The 20,755-nt window shown below is 38.0% G+C and overlaps 2 protein-coding genes across 6 annotated transcripts; one reads left to right on the plus strand and one right to left on the minus strand.

Moving 5' to 3' along the window:
- Positions 1-800: 800 nt before the first annotated feature.
- LOC101476347 (uncharacterized) lies at positions 801-5,056 on the minus strand. Its single transcript, XM_004560389.4, has 5 exons — positions 4,941-5,056; positions 3,844-4,164; positions 3,399-3,716; positions 2,324-2,477; positions 801-2,195 (listed from the first exon to the last, which is right to left on the minus strand). The coding sequence occupies exons 1-5, from the start codon at positions 4,972-4,974 to the stop codon at positions 2,027-2,029; spliced, it is 996 nt and encodes a 331-aa protein (XP_004560446.2). The 5' UTR covers positions 4,975-5,056; the 3' UTR covers positions 801-2,026.
- On the plus strand, positions 4,829-19,470 carry ptpn22 (protein tyrosine phosphatase non-receptor type 22). 5 transcript variants are annotated; one of them, XM_012921624.4, is made up of 29 exons: positions 4,829-4,959; positions 5,093-5,192; positions 5,539-5,625; positions 6,462-6,576; positions 7,821-7,929; positions 8,282-8,358; positions 8,742-8,837; positions 9,048-9,086; positions 9,255-9,326; positions 10,290-10,349; positions 10,493-10,635; positions 12,347-12,413; positions 12,514-12,591; positions 12,772-12,858; positions 13,276-13,783; positions 13,859-13,945; positions 14,042-14,116; positions 14,320-14,391; positions 14,521-14,669; positions 16,638-16,665; positions 16,832-16,915; positions 17,050-17,118; positions 17,227-17,360; positions 17,495-17,522; positions 17,959-18,045; positions 18,254-18,357; positions 18,451-18,481; positions 18,566-18,646; positions 18,728-19,470. In XM_012921624.4, exons 4-29 carry the CDS (start codon positions 6,475-6,477, stop codon positions 18,787-18,789), a joined length of 2,529 nt encoding a protein of 842 aa, XP_012777078.2. In that variant the 5' UTR covers positions 4,829-4,959; positions 5,093-5,192; positions 5,539-5,625; positions 6,462-6,474; the 3' UTR covers positions 18,790-19,470. The 5 variants fall into 5 exon arrangements, with proteins under 5 accessions (XP_012777078.2, XP_076734094.1, XP_012777080.2 ...); XM_076877979.1 differs by lacking the exon at positions 4,829-4,959 and adding an exon at positions 5,907-5,966 and having other exon boundaries at positions 5,043-5,192; XM_012921626.3 differs by lacking the exon at positions 4,829-4,959 and having other exon boundaries at positions 5,043-5,192; positions 17,983-18,045.
- The last annotated feature ends 1,285 nt before the right edge of the window (positions 19,471-20,755 follow it).

Here is a 20,755-nt window from a genome sequence, read left to right on the forward strand (position 1 = left end):
GGTGGTAGGGCCCCTGTGGTGGATGTTATTTGCCCTGAGTTCCTGAAGGCTCTGCATGCTTTAGGGTTGTCTTGGTTGACACGCATCTACAATTTTGCTTGGAGATCAGGGGTGGTAACTCTGGATTGGCAGACCGGGGTAGTGGTTCCTATCTTTGGGAAGGGGTTCACTGGAGGGTGTGCTCCAACTATTGGGGAATCACACTCCTCAGCCTCCCCGGAAAAGTCTATGCCGGGGTGCTGGCAAGAAGAGAGTCTGTTAGTTGAACCTTGGATAAAGGATACAGCTTGTAGCCTCCAGCTTGCACTGAAGTGGTTCACAGCCGAGTGTGAAGCAGCAGGAGAGGGGAGCGGGAGATTGACTGATGGATTAGTGCTGCGGCTGCAGTGATATGGACGTATACTGGTCTGTGGTGGTGAAGCTCTTGATTGACTGGTCTTTCTATGTCTTTACACTCACCTATGGTCACAGATACAAGTGGCAGAAATGAGGTTTCTCTGAAAGGTGGATGATCTTAGGGGGAGAAGTTCAGCCATTCGAAGGGGCTCAGAGTAGAATTGTCAACCAGGATGCCTCCTTGTCGAGGTGTCCAGGGCATGTCCCACCCCACTGAGAGGAGGCCCCGGTATTGGTAGGTGTATTGGTACATATATTGTATATTACCAAGGTATATGTACCAAAATACCTATATTGCATATAGGTATATTGGTACATCTTTAAGAGAGAAATCAAATACCCAAGTAGTATCACTGCTAAATATGAAATATATAAAATACAGAGAGATTTTATAATGTCTGAAATGAAAAGTTTTATTATTTTAACATTAAGTGTAACGAAATCAACTACAGTACAACGTGAGTAGTAATTAACCTGGAATTTTCTGACACTTTCTCTGAGAATGGAAACAAAATAGTATCAGTCAAGACCCAGTAAACTAAATATTTGGACAACTGTATGCTACAGTTCATATACATCACTAATTCAAGGGTAATATTGCTGAATTCTACCTTATAGTTTAGTCTGTTTCTAGTGTTGAGCCAGCAGCACTAGAATTTTAATCAACCTGATATGACATATTTTAATGCCCTACAACGCCCAAGTACTGACACATTGTTGTGATACTGATTTCACAATAAGTGGGTGAGGTATTTGCATTTCTTCATAACCTGTAACAGCAATAAACCATTTATCATATAAAACTTCCAGACTCCACAGTTTAAGTATAATTAATGTCGCTAATACAAAAACAGCAAAGGTACATGGTAGTCAATGACTGTTTTACTGCAAATTTATTTATATATTTTTATAATCATCAGTCTAATTCATGTGGAAATTCAGGGACCTGAAACACACCTTTTTAATAATCTTGGGCTACATTCTTAGTCATCATCATTATTATTAAAACAATCCTCTTGATTGGCTCTCTTATGACGCTCCATATATATGTATAGTCGACTAACATGACTAGGTCTGAGTCAGGAATGCCGCAAAGGAGATATGTCCACTTAGAGGTAAATAAAAGTTAAATACCTGATACTCTCCATCAGTTTATAGAAGTGAAGAGGGCCTTAGATAGAAGGTAAAATGTCTGAAGTTTGTTTACATTTATTTCCACTACCTAAGACAATACCATAAGTCCTTTTATTTTCATTGATCGTGATAATCATCATTAGCTGCCTTCTGAAAAGCTTTGTTGGATTTAATGTCAATATTTTGTATAACTAATGTATACAAAATTGTGTAACTACTATATGAAAAGTTGATCTGATAAAGCAATCAGCAATCATAATTAAAACTGTTATTTCAATGGTCTTGTAGATTCTTCCAAACTCTAGTATTTCAAATAAATAACAGACCACTTTGGTCAGTATTGCATGAGTCATTCTGCAGTCTGACATGTTATGCCCTACCCTCTTCACAAACAGGCCCACATGATCGAAGAACTTTGGCCAACAATTAAGCCACAAAGCTGCTATCTCAGAGGCATCATTCTAACTTCCACAGAACTACCACAGTAAAATTCAGGTCACTGACACGCATGGTAAATTCGCCTGCAATGAATATTTTTCTTCTGGTTGGCATATTTTTTGTATCTTCTTCTTGTGCATTTAACAGCTGTGCAAATGATTATCAACAAGGCCAGAAAAGAACTCCAACGCAGTAATATGTACCACAGTGGCAGTCCCGTCAATGATCTAGAAAAGAAAAGGGGAGTAGGGCAGGTTTTCAGACCGCATCTTATGGTGAAATTTCAACAAATTTAAATTCTCTTTTCAGCCTTTAGTGATTCTTCCATAGAGTAAAAAGTAGCATATTGACTAACCTGATGAAAAAAAAGCCTTGAGTGGTTTCATTCAGTTGTAAAGATTGATTTCTTGTGTTATCACTGATGTTCATAATAACTAGGCAGGAGGTCAGAGTTGGTGTTGTGACTGTGGTTGTGCTCATTCTGTCTGCACAGTCATAAACTGGTTGACCTGGTAATGAAAAAGAAAAGATTACAATGATAATGCTTTATAGACCTTGAGGATGAAGCTTTTACAGCATTGTAAAAACAAGAGAGAAGAAAACAGACGTTGTTGTTTAGAATATTTCATGGTAACTTTAAACTCTGTCTTTTATGTTTATTGTGTTATATAATACTAATGACCTGATTTTTGTTAATAAAAAAATAGAATGACCCTAAGGAAAATTTGTACATAAAGGGTTTGTACATACGGTCATATCTGTTATAACCTCTAGGAGTCACTGAAGTCAAAACTTACACACGATGTCTTTAATCCTTTCTTCCAAGCAATAGTTTACTATACTACACACACGCAGACATGCACGCATGCATGCACAAGTTGCATAAAAACAATTATTAAATGCCATTTTAATTTCATCATAAATTTTTGGCTTTAAAGTGTCACAAATGCACAAATAGTCTATTTTTTGCCACTAATATATGAGGCTATGAATATTGTAATCTTTTTCATGGGACATTTATGAATGGTGTAAATCATCTATGCTACGCTAACTACGCTATTAAACTTAAACTAAATATTTTACGTTTAAATTAATGTCTTAATGTTGAAAAAATCTCATTCTAAATTAAAAAACAAACTAACTAAATAAATTATCACTATGGGAACAGAACCACGTCCATGCTCAAACATTACAACAGAACACTTGCCATGTTTTAAAATGAAATATAGTAATTGACTTGTTGTTTTAGTCATTGTATATTGTCAGTAAATATAAATAGTTGTTATAAAAATGCTGCATGTTTTTTTTGTTTTGTTTGTTTTTTTACATTTTTTACATTTGTTCTAAAAGCATTTTATTAATCAGTAAATCACTGTAAAGACAGTTCTCACATTTATATTTGCACAATGGAATATCACATTTGTTCTTACCCTGAATATTAACAACATAGATACAGCTGCTGTTTGCAGGCATCAGAACCTGCACAGAGATGAGCTCACTCTTCTCACTGCTTATGTCATTACTGCCAATACAGAAATAACTACAGTCCTTTTGAACTGCGCCACAGTGAAGATACAAGTCTGAAGACTTATGGAGCAGGAAGTCCTTTCTGTCAATGTGCTGATACCAGGCATAACGAACACCAGTGCCCTTTGCACAACCACAGCGTAAGGTAACTGACTTCCCCCAACATGTTGGCCTGTCCACCAGAGAGCTCAGGGGCCAAAGTCGGGGCTTGGACACTGGAACTGACACAAAAAAAGAAATGTCAGTCCAGTCAGCTTAACACCAAACAGAGGCTGTGATGCAGCATATTTCACTGTTATTGTAAAATAATGTTTATTTTCTAAGTTGCATAACGTCTTTTATTCTTACCTTCAGTGATAATCACTTTGACTTGGGTCATGATGTCAGCATATATCTTATCAATCCCAACCCAGTACGCTCCAGCATCATCAAATCGGAGATTTGTGACTTTCACAAACAGCCCCCTTCTGTTTAAATCTATCACTTGGGACCTGTGTGTGTTTCGACTGTTTTCTGAGTCTGCCACAATCTCACAATTGCTTCTGGAGGGCCCTCTGCACCAATACTTTTTGCTGTACAGAAAATGATTTATGCCATACTTGCATTTAAGGATAAAGTCACCTCCAACATGGGCTGTGATCTCTTTATCACATTCAAGCTGAAGACTTGCTGAAATACAAGGCAGACAGAAAGAAAATCCTTGTAGTCTGGTAAATCATAAAAATGTTATTCAGTTTTTAATTCGAATTAATATGAGTTTGCAGTTTACCTTCAAATTTTGATTGTCAGATAGCACAAATGCTAGAATAATTGTCACTAAAAGCCCGAGAAAAAAACACAAGCAAAAAAACCACCTCATACTTGTGAGATGGGGGTAGGTGTTGTCAAACATCCTGTGTGCATTTACAACACTTTTCTTTCATTTAACAGTATGTAAAGTAAATATATATATATATGTTTCTATTCCACCTTTCACGAAAAATGTTTCCCAAAAAATAGTTAACGTGTTAATTGAATTTAAGGTTTAAAGAAAAAAACATGTTAATTTAAACATGTTTTTCTTCGTAAATAAATATTTCAATAAGGAGTACATTCAAGAATTTTTATAGGCTTGTATGTTTTAATTATAATTTTAAATCTTAAAGAATTTCAGGATATGAAAGTGAAGAGGCATTTATTTTTCACATAACAAAAAAATTATGACGGATTTATATATGAAATAGTAAGTTTACTGTGACTGAAAAATATTGATATGAAATCAGAGTTTTTATCTATGATGCTAGAATAAGCTGTGATTTTACAGTTTAAAGTCACAAAGAACGGAAGTGGAAAAAATTACAAAAATAGAGCCTGGGAGAGAGAGAATAAACAATGATGATTAAGGTGCTGAAAGGATTTAGCTTAGTAAGTTCTTTCATAGAAGGTTTAAATTATAGCTCACTCACCTTGAAAAAGCAAAACGAGGTAAAATATCTTCATACTGATGTCAGGTTTGGAATCAACTCGACAATCAGGAAACTGTAGAGGTGGACTGTGGTGATCTTAGCTTCCTGTAGGTGCGTTGTGGGTTACATAAATGCTTTTGCGTCTTTGCTAGGCCTTGAACACGAGTGTAACATGCAGCAATACTAACTAGTGACACAGAAGTGAAAGAGTGGGAACCCTCCCCACATAAGAGCTGCACTTCACTTTACCTGGTAAGAAATTCCCATTTCTTTAATCTAGTTAATCATAGTTTATCGGACACTGCTGTTGATTATTACGAGCAGCATGAAATACATTTGCACAGCAGATGCTTGATTCTTTATGACTGGAAAAAACATGGCAAAAATCTTCCTTTAACCTTTTGTTATTCGCTAGTCTGTCTTGGATGCTTTGATATTATCCAGTTATATTTTCCCGATATATACTGTAAACCGGTGACTAATGTAACATTCAGTTGAGTGTCAGAATGTCTCCATTAGTTTACTACAAAGCCACTAGATGTCACTATTCGACTGATGTGGCGCTCAGCACCTGCTAAATGTAGCAATGTCCTGTCAGAACTTCTTCATGATGCCACCCCGGACAAAAGCATTAGTTGAAGGTTGACTGACAAAAGAGGCAACATCCACGCCCGGGAGCACTTTGGTAAGTAATGCATTTTTTCATTTGTATTTTTTAAGCCACACTCTTTTCAACGCTGAGCTTTTATGTATATTTAAGAAAGGGAAGTCTTTAACGGGTGAGTTATTGCCCGTGGTTCCTGAAAACATAGCTCCTCCCACTACTCTTTTTATGCACACATTGTGAATTTAAAAGTATTGTTGCTTAACCACTAAACAAATTGCATGAATTTGTGCTAGCTGAGATTCACAAGATTTTTTTTATCATCCTGTCTCACTTCAATTACAAAAATGTCTGCTGTACAGTAAGGTAGGTACATGAAGACTTCCCAAAGCTCTGAGTGGATTACTGCTGAGCAACTAAGGGTGATTATCTTTGACACTTGCGCTCCCTCTTTCTTCTGTCTTAGGCTCTATCCCTACATGCGTTTCTCCTCCACTTGGCTTGTGTATTTAAAATATTGTACAACTGACTAGACTGCTTTTGATTAAGATCACCTGTTTTGACTGTTTATGTGCATAAATATATGTTTGTTTTCCCCTACCATCCCCTTTGCTACATATTTATGCAATAGAACACCCGGGTGACTTTAGGACCCTGTGAGAGAAACCCACAGGGGGCGCGGCAATATTTTTAATCTGACCACAGAACCTGTTAGCTTCCTCTTACATTCTGTAAGACAGTTTAGAAGTTCCCTTACACCAGTTCCTTCATGTGAGAGCTACAATACAGAAGTGCTCTGTAGCGGAGCAACGTAACAGCCTCAGTCCTGTCCCCAAGCTTAGCAAGCCTATCCATGACCTGTGGACAAGGACCTTTGTGCCATGAAATGCCTATGAAAACTGCCCTATCCCACACAGTGAAGATCCAGCTATGGACCAGCAGGTCAGGATTCTGAGAAGCTTCCTGGATGACCTGGAAAGACAGGAGGCTGCGGCTGAGGAGACACCTAACGGCATTGCTGGGGAGTTTGTGGTGAGTTAACAGTAATGTTCCTCTTGTTTAAGTACAGCTAAAAATTCTCAACCCAGAAGACATGCTGTATTTCTCGATGGGTTTTCACATTCACACGCTAAAAAAAGGTGTATTTTTATATTGACAGTAAGTACGGCGAAACTGAAAGTTCTTAGTCTTCCCGATTTTTAGGTTTTTTACAAAAGACATCACACTGAGGGAAGTACCACACTGGTATTTTTCGGAGGGTTCCAACGCCATTTTCATTCTTCCTCTTTGTATTGATGCTTGTCACTAAAGGCACAACAAGGAAGAAGTGTAAGCAAAAGTCCTGTAACACGACTGACGACTAGCAGCAACAACAACCACACACACACACACACACACACACACACACACACACACACACACACACACACACACACAGAGAGAAACACACTCACGCAAACATACTAAATTGTGCCTGAGAAGTGTTAACCCCAGGGTGACATCATCTGTGGGCTGCTGCCATGGTGATGAGTGACATGGCGGTGCCTGAAGACAGCACTGTGTGCTTCACATGCTGCCCCTCTGCTGTCATACTGCTGCCACCCCAACCACTCCAGAGGAAAGAGTCCATTGCATCACTTCCTCTGAGGACAAAAAGCACTTTGTAGTGTTAGAGAAGTGCAGATGTATTTCAAGTCCTTTAGCAGACTCTTTTAGATCTGCCTCAACTGGCCTCAGAACAAAAAGACCAATGTCTCAACAAGTCCTGCAAGCACAAACATGAGTTTAACTTGAGAGTCCGAGCTTCCGCTTAGGTGATTTAGAATCGAGGTCCTCTCAGTTTGTCAGCCATCATGTCAGTTTGAGCTCGAATGAGTCACAGATTCTTCGTCTGAGGCTGAATCACATAAAAACTGACCACATGTGACAATGTGCCATTGGTCACATGTAATTTGCTGGTTACATGCCCACTTTTTATTCACTCTCCTCTATCAGTTGCTAATGACCTTAAAGCATCTGCACTATGAAAAAAGAGCTTTTCCAGTAAATGCACAGGAAACACTACCATGAAACTCATATTACCCATCCGCTGTTTTGGCTAATTAAATATAATTTAGACGCATTTACATGATACCCGTAGCTTGGAGGTTGTTTCAGTATGACACATCAGCAAAACATGACAAAAATAGCTCTTTGGCATTTAGATAACGTCTAGGAACTATGATGAAAAGTCTTTATGAATGCAACGCATTTACATTTCTTTTTGTGTTTTTCAGAGGTTGAAAAGTCAGTCAACAAAGTACCGAACGGACAAGACGTATCCTAGCAAAACAGCAGAAAAGCAGGAAAACATCAAGAAGAACCGATACAAGGACATTCTGCCCTGTAAGCTTGTTTAAATGTATAAAAATACAACAGTTTTACAGTTTTCTGCATTAACACTGTAAAGGAATACTTCTAGATTACCTATAGTGTGCCAGTGACCAAAAAAACCCATATAAACAGTATGTAATGCTCCATCAACATATCTACTTAAGTTTCTTATATTTATTTAAATTAGACAAGGTAGACTAGATCCTAGGAAAAGCTTACAAACATTAACATATTTTATTATATTTTCATCTTTATTTTATTCTAATTCTGTTCATTTCTTTTGCCACAAGGTGAGAACGTAAAGCACACTCTGAATCTTTTTAGGTTTTCCAACATTCATAACTACATATTTTTCTTTTTGTAGTTGACCACACCAGAGTAAAGCTTACTCTTGTCACATCAAAAAATGACACAGACTACATCAACGCCAGTTTCCTCAAGGTAAAGAACAAGGTCCCTTTTAGCTTATATCCACTGATGGCTCAGCTTCTACACATTTAATTGACAAACAACGTAAGTGCACTATTTAGGCTGCTTTAGCCTGGCCACAGTGGATTGGCCACTTTACAAACCAACTGTACCCCAGCTTCTCTTTTTTATGCTGTTCGAAGCTTTTTAACATTATCTGTGGTTGCACTGATCTCTGCTACATTCTGAGCCAGAGTCTTGCTGCTGCTCTCTCTGCCAATATCTGTGAGTGGAAGGCTAGGGAGGTATATGCTGCCAAATAGTTGCTGCATTAGAGATAACAGGTTTCTTTTGGCCACGGGGGTCCCGACTGAAATATGGTTTGTGCAAATGTAACTACTGTGTTTTGTGTGCAGGGAGTATCAAACTCCAGGGCTTACATTGCTACTCAGGGTCCTCTGCCCCACACAGTAGTGGACTTCTTGAGGATGCTTTGGGAATACAAGATAGAGGTAAGGTCTACACCACAAGGTGCATTTAAGATAGCACAACTTGCTTTATTTCTTCAGTTGAAAATTAAATTAAGATTAAAAGAGCTGTGACTTTGGCCACAGTAGCTGAAATACAGATCCCCATCCCAGTTCACATATCTTTTAAAAATGTTTTATTTATTTATTTTTAGATCTATGATTTTTTTTTTTTACACATCTTCATGATTCTAGGTTGTCGTGATGGCCTGTCGAGAGTTTGAGATGGGAAAGGTAAACTTCTCTCTGCTTTCCACTTTTTTTCTCACCATACAGAATTTTCTCTATATTTGTATGTTTATACACCAGCCTGGTGTCAGTTTGTTAACTATTATCGTTTGATGTATTGTTTAAATTGAAAGTACTTTTGTTACACTTGTATGATTGATTTTTTGTGTTTAGAAAAAGTGTGAGGTTTACTGGCCACAGAAACACGAGGAGCCGTTCGTTTGTGAGCCTTTTAAAGTTTACTGTGTGAGTACTTTTTGTTCTCTATTCATATTTTCAAGATGAATAGGTTAATGGATCTGATGCAAAAACTTATACTGAATATATACTATAGTATTTGCTATACTGAATATATTTAACTACTTTACAAAACAAAAACTGGCTGCTCAACATTGGATTTTCTCTAATCCACACAGGGTCAACATTATTCATACAGTCTCAAATACATACAACTAATATTTGGTTAAATGTCCCTTAGCAAGTCGCGCCTCACCCAGATTTGCTTTGCTTTTTGTAGCTTGGCATAACTCTGGTTGGATATTTGACCACTCTTCTTGACAGAGTTGGTAGAGTTGATTTAAATTGGTTGGTTTCTTAGCATAGCTTATAACCACACTCCACAAATTAGATATCATTAAATTTAAAAAACCTCAGCTTTTGTCATTGTGGCCAAATGGCTTAACCTTTGTCTTGTCTGACCATAAAATTTCTAAGCCAAAGGCCTTTGGCTTGTTTATTTGGGCACCTGTAAATTTCACTTGAGATTTAAGGGGTCAATTTTAGAGCAGGGCTTTTTTCTTGGTGAGCAGCCTCTCAGTCCATGGCGACGTAAAACTCGGTTCGTTACAATTTTAAAAAAGACTTTCCCATTTTGTGTAAATCTACAGGTCTCCATAGATTTTCACTGTACCTTCGCATTGTTCTGAGCATTGTTCAATCCAACCAGTGCTGTCAATCCAATTCTTTTTATGCTAAAGGATTTTTTGACTTTTTATGTATAAATTTGAGCCTGTGGAGATTAGTGAAAATCCCAAATAAGCCCCAAATTACCGTTCACACCCATGATGAATCTCTGTAAACTGACCAGTACTGTATGCCATGCACATACACTATACCTAATTATACTTTTTTTAAGTCTTACATTGTTTTACCATAATTTTGTAAGCAGCAAGATCAAGAATTTAGGTTAAAGAAAAACTTTTTGTGCAGGACTCTGAAGAAAGCAAAGGAGACTATCTGACCAGGACCCTAAGGTTGACCTATCACAATGTAAGCACTGTTTATAGCCTGCCTAACTTTTGTGGTTGTATTTGACAGTTGGGTTTGAACCCCAAAATATAACTATGAAGTTTAATGTGCTCTAAAAAGACGCTTGCATTCTAAATGTGTACAATACTTTGAATTTTTTTCAGAGTTCCCGAACCTTGAAACAGTTGCACTATGTCAACTGGCCAGATCACGGAGTACCGGACTCCATCCCTCCCATTCTGGACATGTTGCATGAGATGCGCTCTTATCAAGCCCATGATGACGTCCCTATTTGCATTCACTGCAGGTCAGGCATTTGAATAGAACTTGAACTTACTGCATGGCTGGAGTTAGGTGTTAAGGCAAAATATACATCCTGTTAACATATGAGTGAAGTGGATTGTCTTGCTCAAAAATGAGCTGCAAAGCTGATCTTTATTTTTTAATAGGTAATGCTTATATTGTTGGAAGCTCTGTTCATCGTTCTTAAGAAAAATGTTCTTGATGCTGTTTAGCGAAACCAGAAATGAATCAGAATGTACACAGCTCAACCTTTAAAGTAAAAGGTGCACCGGTCCAACTGAAAGGAGGCTTTTGTCACTGTTGGTTTCACATGCTTAAATTTCACATCCTGTCACTCAGGACAGCTTGAATCACCAGCTTGGGGTCAATTTTTGTAGCGATTGATTTTCTAAATATAATGTAAATTAGATTGCGTTGCTTTTTAATGCAAAGAAATCAGAATATGGTGTTGGTCTTCTCTCAAGTATTTCAAAGTATTTCTTTTAACTGGATTCAAGAAATAATTCAATTGATTTCAACTAAAAATGAAACTACACGTGAAAAAAATATTTCAGGTAAATGAAAACGTGACTCTTTTATTCTTGTACGTTGTTTTTGTTTTAAATAGTTTGAAAGTTCGCGTGCGATTTTTTTTTTTTTTTTTTTTTTTTTTAAAGTAAAGCATGAAGCCATTATAGAAATTGAGGTTGTTGTCACTCTTTTATTCTTTACTTATATTTCTGAACATCGCTTTGTTATCTGATCAGTACACGCACGAGCAGAAACTACCACACTGTATGAAATGCCATCGCTCCTTTCTAACATGTTAAAGAAAAAAAGCAGATCAAAGGAGAACTGTGCTTTTGGTTGTGATCGAGTTTGTACTGCTTGTGGGCAACGTGTACAGGTCCCCAGCAATATGGCTTCGAGGTTAGACGCTATTCTTTTAACAGGAAATGTTTGTAGGTGGTTGGCCAAAACCCCACTGGGTTGTAAAGTATATATGTATACATTTCCCCCTAAAATTTTCCAGCACTTACACTATGGCTAAAGCAAGAGCTTGTGACTTAGATAAGTCCAAATAGAAAACCTTGGGGCATGTGGGATTGCACCTGTGTGAGCTTGTCAGTTGTGTAGAAAGTTTGTATCATTTTGTTTCCAGTTCTGCATCATACTTTCCCTCTGAGGAAACACAAACAAGTATAGATTTGTCACATACTGTTACTTTGTCACATACTGATTGTTTTTTTTTTTACATAAATACATATTATATTTTTTATATGCTTATGCTTAACTAAACTGTTCAGAAACTATTAACATGTGAAACCATGACACTCCTCATGATGAGTCAGCCATGTACTGTTGAGTTTGTAGCAGATATAACCTAACCTACATATCACGAAGCCACCCCACATCTGTGACAGGTCACCACAACATGGTTGCTAAAACTATCATTAAAGTTTTATTTTTTCATTGCGCCAGTTTTCATTAGTTTTCTTGTCCTGAGAAAGAGTTTTGTACTTAATTCAGCTGACGAGGGGAGTCGTAAGCTGTGAATAGTTACAGACATTGCTGCAGTGGTTGTGGTTTAGCCATTAGATGTACCATCGTACCTAATGCCTTCTTCAGCTATGCTACATATATGTAGGGCAAGTATAGCATAGTTGAAGAAGCATATGGGCAGTTATACTGCAAATGTCTGAAAAATGTGACGTTTTTCTGTTGTGTATTTGCAGTGCTGGCTGTGGTAGAACAGGAGCCTTGTGTGTCATTGATTATACCTGGAACCTCCTAAAGAAACAGGTTAGCTATTCTTCTCTGCCTTGCTGTACATTTTGTACGACAGATGCGTTTAACTGTAAAATTGCCAACCTTTCCATTACTTTTGTGTGCTCGTTTATAGATGATCACTTCAGATTTCAGCATCTACAATTTAGTTCAAAGCATGAGAACCCAGAGGCCATCTTTAGTTCAAACCAAGGTACCTGATGTTTTTTTTAATATAATGCAAACCATCACATCTAACAAATCTTCCAATCAACAGAAACAAATTTCAAGCAATTTATATAACAGTAATGCCAGTTGATGTCAGTTTTGTTTCGTGAATCGTGCCCCAAAGTTATGCTACCTAACAGAACAAATTCTTGTTGTTTAATCTCAGGAACAATATGACCTTGTCTACAGAACCATCAAGTTACTATTTCAGAGATATTTGCAGTCTGTAGATGAACAGACTTTCCAAAACGAGGTAAGTAACCAGAGATTTATTATTGTTAGTGAGCTTAGACAGAGACTAGCTAGAAGCAGAGACGACATGGTTTTGGTTGTGTGCTTCATCAACGCATACCGAAACGCACAGCCATCTGAATCTGTAAAACAGAAACAGTAGATGTGGCAGGCTTTCTTGTGGTTTCAGCAACATTAAAATAGAATCTAGTCACATGATCAAAGCGGAAAATCATCAAACTGGCAGATTTGAAAATTAACTAAGAAGGCAGTGACACCTCTGTGCTCTGTTGAAACTGTTGCTGTACACTTCTTTTATTTAGTGTTAAACAAAATATTAAACGGAGCTGAGAACATTCATATTTTACAAACATACTGAATTTACATGCAAATTATAATCAATAATCTATTCTTGATGCAACTCATACTCCTCTTAAAGGTCTCTGAGATCTTTATCCCAGGTGAGGAGTCTGGTTTTCTGCCACAATTTCAGCATCTGCTTGACGAGGAACGGGCCTTCCTACCACAGTACAACAGTCCTTTGGCTTCTTCAGAAAACCTACTTTTCTTGAACGCCAAGGACATGCACAAAGACCAGCAACAATGGCCTCTGTTCCAGACCTCTCCTGAGTCAGTTCCCCAGGACCTGAATGAAGTACCCTGGATGGTGCATGCAAATCAGAGAATTCCTTCAGCAGAAGAAGAATTGGTTGCAGAGAGTGATAGTGTACCGTCACTGATCCGTCAGCCCTCACCAGATCTAGCAGCAGCCATTTGTTCAATGGTGGAGGACCCCTACTTTGACACTGGTTTGAGTTCTCCGTCATCAGATGGGGGACACACGGGTGCTGCTGAGGAGACCACAGAATGGACATTTAGCCCTCTTTTCAGTGCACCCTCATTATTTTTGAATGACCACACTCTGGAGGCCAACTCACCTGCTTCAGGTCAGTGCTAGTGCCTGTGCATGTGTTAGTTTCAAGATGAGCAACAAATAGCAGCTGATTTTTCTGTTTTTGCAGACACCGGTGAAGTCTGTACTTCTGGAGAAGACCCTCCTCCACTACCTGAACGAACCCCAGAATCCTACATGCTGGCTGTGGATACAGGTTAGGGCCCATAGTGAACATACATCTGGAATATGAGCTGTTAGCTTAAAGGATGCTTACTTAAATGATGCAACATGTTGCAATTTTGTCTTTCAGAGGTATCTGACCCTTTTGAAAGGTTATTAGTTATTCCACACGATGCTGCTGCTGATGCACTTACAGAAATTAGTGGTAAGAACACGTAACTGGAAAATAAAATGAGACTATTAAGTATGTAGATGTCTGCAACATATTACACACAGTTTCCAATGCATCAACCGTTTACTGAGCACTTGCAATAAGATCTTATTTGATCAAAATCCTTCATATTGCAATCATGTTATTCAGCAAGTGCACTATTATTGATACACTATGATACTTTTCCTTACTTCCAGGCAGTCCCCCCTCACCTGCACCCCCACTTCCAGAAAGAACCCCTGAATCTTTTGAGCTGGCTATTGATCAGGGTAACTTTATAATTTCAGAAATCTCAATGATGAAACAGTAATTTTAAAAAAATGAAAAAGCTTTTTCAGGTATTTCAGTTTTCATAAAAAGACAATTGATTAATGAAATTGCTTATTTTGGCTTTTCAGCTCCCGTGGAGCAGAAATTAGAGGTCATACCAGCAGTCGCACCAGCGGTGAACCTGAATGTAATAGGAATGTCTTCAGAATGGTTTGGCAACTCAAATCTTGGAGCCACTACATTTCAGAATGAGAGGAAATCTTTTGAGAGGAGTAAGGTAAGAAAGAATTCTCTAGACAGAATTCCTGCAAAATGTGTCAGTAATGCTGAGAAATAGAAAAAGAAAGAATCAACAGTCCATTAAATATATAATCAATCTACCGGTTACTTAAGCAGCTTTCTTGTATTAGTCATCGTGATCTATAAACAAAACATGTTGCAGGAGGTTATCTCGCTTATCTCTAGTGTTGCGCTGCAGCAAATTAAGGAACTGGTCGTTCTAACCAAACCTGAGACTTATAGACATTGTCAAATTTTTATATTATTCGAAATACATGCAGAGCTTAAAATAAATAATAGCTCTTACTCTTGACTGCGGTTATTCTCAGTCACCAGACTGATAACTGGTTTTTGGGTTTCTCGCTCACGAGGCTTTGCAGCTTCAACAAACACAGTCGTAAAAGGTTGGGACACTGTGTAAAGTACAAATAAGAACAGAATGCAATGGTCTGCAAAACTCAGAATCACATAATTTATTCACAGTAGAAAACAGAAAACAAATCAAGACAAACATTTGAAGAAAAAGACTGGCTCATTTTGAATTTGATTGCAGCAACATGTCTCAAAAATGTTGGGATGGGGTTGCATGCACCTTTCAGCCATGATGGTGCCTTTGCAGACGTGCAAACTGCCGATTACATAGGCAATAATGCACCCCTGTACCATCAGAGACACAGGCTTTTGAACCGAGTGCTGATAACAAGCGACGTGGTGCCACTTCTCTTTAGTTCAGAGGAAACGGCATCCATGCTCTCCAGAAAGAATTTCAAATTTACAGTTTTCCACATTGCCTTTTAAATGAGCTTTGGTTTAAAAGGATGGTGGCCTTTCTAGATCATGTGTGCATCTTATTCTTTGCATGATTGAGTTTTAACAAGTACTTGTGCATGGTGTGGTAAACTGTGTTCACAGACTGATTTTTGTGTTCCTAAGTCCATGCAGCGATTTCCGTGACAAAACCATTCATGTTTTCAATGCAGTGCCACCCGAGGGCATCCAATGTTGATTTTCAGCCCTGTCCCTTGCACGCTCTTGGTGATGAAATATTTATACAATTTTACACTGAGCAACATTATGAATGTGCTTGTAGATACAGTTGTTTGCAGATTGGCGAGCCTCTTGCCATCTTTCATTCTGCCTCTAAAAGATGCTCCTTTTTCCTCCAAGTCATGGTACTGACTGTTGCTAAGTGATCTTAGCAACAGTGATGACTTATTTGTACAATTGTCTACTGTGTTTTTTTTAGTACCTCTTGTTTTTCCTGCCTTTTGTTGCTGGTTACCAGTTTATTTATACATGTTGCTACAATCAAATTCAAAATGAGCTAATAGTTTTTCCCAAAGTGGGACGGTTTCTCAGTTTAAACATTTAAAATGTTTTCTGTGTTCTGTTGCAAATAAAATATGACTTCATGAGATTTACTTAATCTTAATTTCTGTTTTCATTTACTGCTTTTCTGGAATCGGGTCTGGAATCAGTTTGTATGTGTTATTCATTTTACTCATTTACAGTAGTTATTAGTAATTATGTGCATCCCAGAACATGTGGGTGCAATGTCACACCCAGAAATGTCACAATGACACACGTCAAGGTTTGTGATAACTCACGTTGTTGATTCACTACCGTTTTCAAAACCATTTCCCTTACAAAACAATAGCGGTAACTGTTTAGATGTAGTAAGAATAAATGCCTTGCTGAGTATTATCCCTGTTGTGTTTGTACATGGTTAGTGGTTGTGTAGTTTCCCTTTCTCTTCCTTTTAGTTCTGCGAACAAACTTTTGCTTGCAAGGAGAGAAAGAGGAGTTAAAAAATATTTAAAAGGTCATTATAATTAACGTAGTCATTTAGCGACAGTTAATGTTAGATTTCATGATCTAAAATAAAACTGAAATTAATGTATACTGTTTTGGAAATATTTCTGAGATGTAGATATAGATAACCGTGGGTCACTTTTCTTTCTTGTAGAGTCTAAAAGTGAAAATGACCTTCACAGGTAAGATTTTATTTATTATTAACAGCGTAATAAACTATACCTATATAAAATTCTACAACGATTAAAAAAAAAAAAATTTTACATTTTCATAAATTCTCACAATTAGCAGGATATTTCTACATGTGCATTGCGATGATTTATATAGCATTGCTTTTTTGTACTGTAGGACCAGTAAATGATCCTGACCTTTCTTCAAACTGTACTTACTCTCCGTCTGTGGAGCCGCTATCTCCCCCACAGCCTGCCAAAGGTACGATCTAGCTTTGATGTTTGCCTTCAAGTCTTGTTTTAGAGTAAAACACTTGCATGCAAAACAGTGAATGAGGTAACTGTTACCTAATAAGAAATGTAAAAGTTTACGGTTGGTTGTATTTGATTGTGCAGCCGAGCGCAGTCTGACACCTCCCCTTCCAGAGAGAACTCGACAATCCTTCATCCTCGCCACAGAAGAAAGTGAGTATACCATCACCTGCTTATAGCAGCGATAGCTACAGCTGTTTATTTGAACAGCAGTACTCGATGTCTATGCGTTTTTTTTTATTTGTTTTTTTGTTTGTTTAGTTCTTGAGCCAACCGCCATTTTCCCACAACCGTTAGAAATAGCGCACCCCTCAACAAGGGTGGGTATATCATCTGAGTGGGATGGCACTTCTCAGCCCAAGAATTTCCACGATGCTGTCATGAGCAGGAGCAAGGTAATGGTGGTAAAATAGCTCCAAGGCAATAGAACACGCTGTTCTAAATAAGACAGCAAACAAGCAAAACAGTGATTAAAATGATAAGTTCCATAAGACATTTAACATTTTTGTTTTTAAACACTTCCCCACAGAGTGTTCGACCTAAAAGTTCAAGACAAGGTAGGTTGTTCAGTTCAATGATTGATGATACCCCCCTCTTTAGATGTGAGATTAAGCGATTTTCCATTGAAAGGGTATAAATAGCAATATTTGATCATAATCATAAGCTTTTTGTGGTTTCTAGTGAGCAGTGGCTTTTGCATATACACAGAGCTCTTATTAAGACTGTTTCAAAGTTAGGAACAGAAACTATAGACTATAACAAGTTTGGATTTTAATCGGTTTAGTCCAGTGACCAAACTGTTTTACTTACTGTTACATAAAAAATACTGTTTGATGATTTTAAATGGTGTCAAAAGTTTGTTTGTTGCTTTGAAAATGTTGGCGTACACTGGGAGGCATGATATGATAAAACAAGTGATGAAAGCTTGACTTTTAAATTGCTACTTGTTTTATTCATGATTAATCTAAATGCTTCTTTATGTGCTGGGTGTAGTTTATCATTGTGTTTCCACTGCAGAGCCCCCAACTGTAGTTCAGCCGATCGCTCCACCTACTGTGTTTGTAGCTGAAGGAGGAAGTGGTGAGTTGGTTCAGGCATTAAACAAAATACACAGTAGCCTCTCTCACACACACTGTTATTAGAAGACCTGTGTACCAAGTGCTTTGCTATAAGACTTCACAACATAGGGATTATTCTTGATGTGAAAAGCAGATCGCGTTAGAGGTCGCGCTTGGTGAAATTTCAAACACAAATTATTTCATTTTCTTTCTGTTTCTGTGTTAATCAGCTCAAGCGGAACACTGTGATGTGAACCGCAGAGCCTCCCTGAACAACGAGAAATCAGAAAACAAATCAGACAAAAACAGCGAAAAGGCCATGAGTAGAACGAAGGTAAACGTAAACTATACAAGTACATAGTTGCACGTTTCAGGGATATTTGAAAGGATATCGGCTCTAATTTGTGTTTTTGTTTCCTTTGCCTAGAGTCTAAGATTTTTTAAACACAAACAAAGACGTAAGTATGCTAAGATAAAACTTTGATATGGTCCTGATATCAGAAAGCTTAAACTAATAGATCTGTAAATTCTCATATCCTTAGCAAAAACTGCCCCTCCAATGCCTCCTACTCAACCTGGAGCGTCATCTCAACCATGCAGTGTTTTTTCAGTGTTCAAGTTTGGTAGGCCTACATATACTGTAACCAATCATATGTATTTCAGTATCACATAATACATTATAACATCATTTTTATCACCCGCAGGATTTGGAAACCGTTTTGGAAAGCCGAAAGGCCCCAGGAAATATCCTGACACTTGGGTCTGACTTCTCTGGAAACATAAAAAGTAGAAGCGTTTTTTATGATGGTCACAGTGACACATTGCATTGCTAGAAGATTAGTCTCATTGCCTCAGGACTAAGTGGCGATCAAACAAGCACCAGCACTAGAGCACCCCCAACAGGAGAGTCTTGGTACCTGCTCTGAATATGTTACGTACGATTTATGAACAAAAATGGATTTTAATTAAAAAACAGTAGCTTTAAAAGAAAAACATGGACAGCCACTAAGATGAATGACTTGAAAGTTCAAACTCAGGAATGCTAGTCATTAGAATAACTTGTGTGCAGAAGTAAGCAGTGAGAAGTTTTAACACTTCTTGCATTAAAGCTCAAAGCAATGCTGTCAAATCTGGCATGCAAGAAATATATTTTGATATGTGCCTTTATGCTTTCAGCATAACATGAAACGGGTATGCTACTTTGTGTTCATTACTTGACTTTTTCTGTGAAATAGAGCTCGTTACTCAATGTCGGTTTGCCATATTTGACATGACCACCTGCGGTTTTTAAATGTTTTAAAAACTACTAACACCACCTTAAAAGACATGTCCAGTTAATGGACCATTGAATATGCATATTTAATATGCATATGTTGCAACTGTAAAGCTTAACTATATTACATACACTGGTTACACACAAATTATTTATTAAAAAATATTGACAGTATGCATTCTAATTGTGTTTTTTCCCTCTTGTTTAACAAGACGAGATCACATTACAAACAACAGAAAACCATGTTTCTGGCACACAGAACATCGCGACATGAAATGACAAAACCCTGATATGACAGGGCTGTGATGGGGTGGTTTTTTTTTCTACATCAATTTATTAAGTTAAGACCACGTGAAAGCCACATTTCTGACAAAAAAAGAAGTCATTTTTCTCCTAGTTTGGGATATGAAAGGCCTAATCTTCTAAAACGATGATGCTATTATTATTTGCTTTTGGATATCATGCAAATGTAAAAGGATCATGTGAGCAACTTTTTTTTTTTTTAAATAACAAAAACATGGTACACTATGGCTGTTTAGCCTCTCCCCATTTTACCATCCTACTCAACAAATAAACCTTGCAGGTTTAAATGAGGCTTACTACATACAGTACAAGGCACTAAGATGTAGTCAGTGGTATAGCAAAGGCAGCAAAACACCATCACTTCCTTCACACAGGAACAAAATTTAGAAAACAGAATGAAGGTTTTTCAGAGACTCTGACGTACTCTAAAACGTGATCAAAGCTACGATGCTATATGCCTATTAGCCACAGCATTAAAGAGACGCAAAGAAATAACACAGACTGTGTTGGACTTTGAGGAAATAATTCTGGTATTCATGTGGATGGTACCACTCCAAAAAAAGCTGTATGGGCCTCCCTGAGCAGCACAAAAAGTGCTCAGGAGTGGCTGAACAGATTAAAATGTCCAAGGCATCGACTGGGCCTCAAAATTTCAGGTTCGAATATAATTGTGCATTTGTGAGATGCAATAGTCTGATCCCCAGAGACCACAGACACAGACCCTTTGGGATTGCTGACAGTGCTGTGCCAGGAGCTGCATACTATGAGGCAAGTAGTTCTAATGTTGTGACAGATAGCAGTATTTTTGGACCAACCCTGTGCAGGCGGGGGGCGGGGCTTACACTTTCTGACGCCACATAGGCTACGTTCACACTGCAGGCGAAAGCGCATCAAATCCGATTTTTCTGACCCTATGCGACCCATATCCGATCATGCTATGACAGTGCAAATCCGATATTTTCAAATCCGATCTGGGTCACTTTCGTATGTGGTACTGAATCCGATACATATCCGATGTTTTAGAAAGCGACTGCTGTTTGAACGGTCATGTCGCATTAAATCCGTCTTTTACGTCACCAACACAAGACAGACGCCAATTCTCAGCGCCGGAGAAGCGCCCGATAAGACATCGCGAACGCTTCCTGGCCATCCCGTG

This window comes from Maylandia zebra, linkage group LG20 (assembly GCF_041146795.1).
Source record: "Maylandia zebra isolate NMK-2024a linkage group LG20, Mzebra_GT3a, whole genome shotgun sequence".
Taxonomy (NCBI): domain Eukaryota; kingdom Metazoa; phylum Chordata; class Actinopteri; order Cichliformes; family Cichlidae; genus Maylandia; species Maylandia zebra.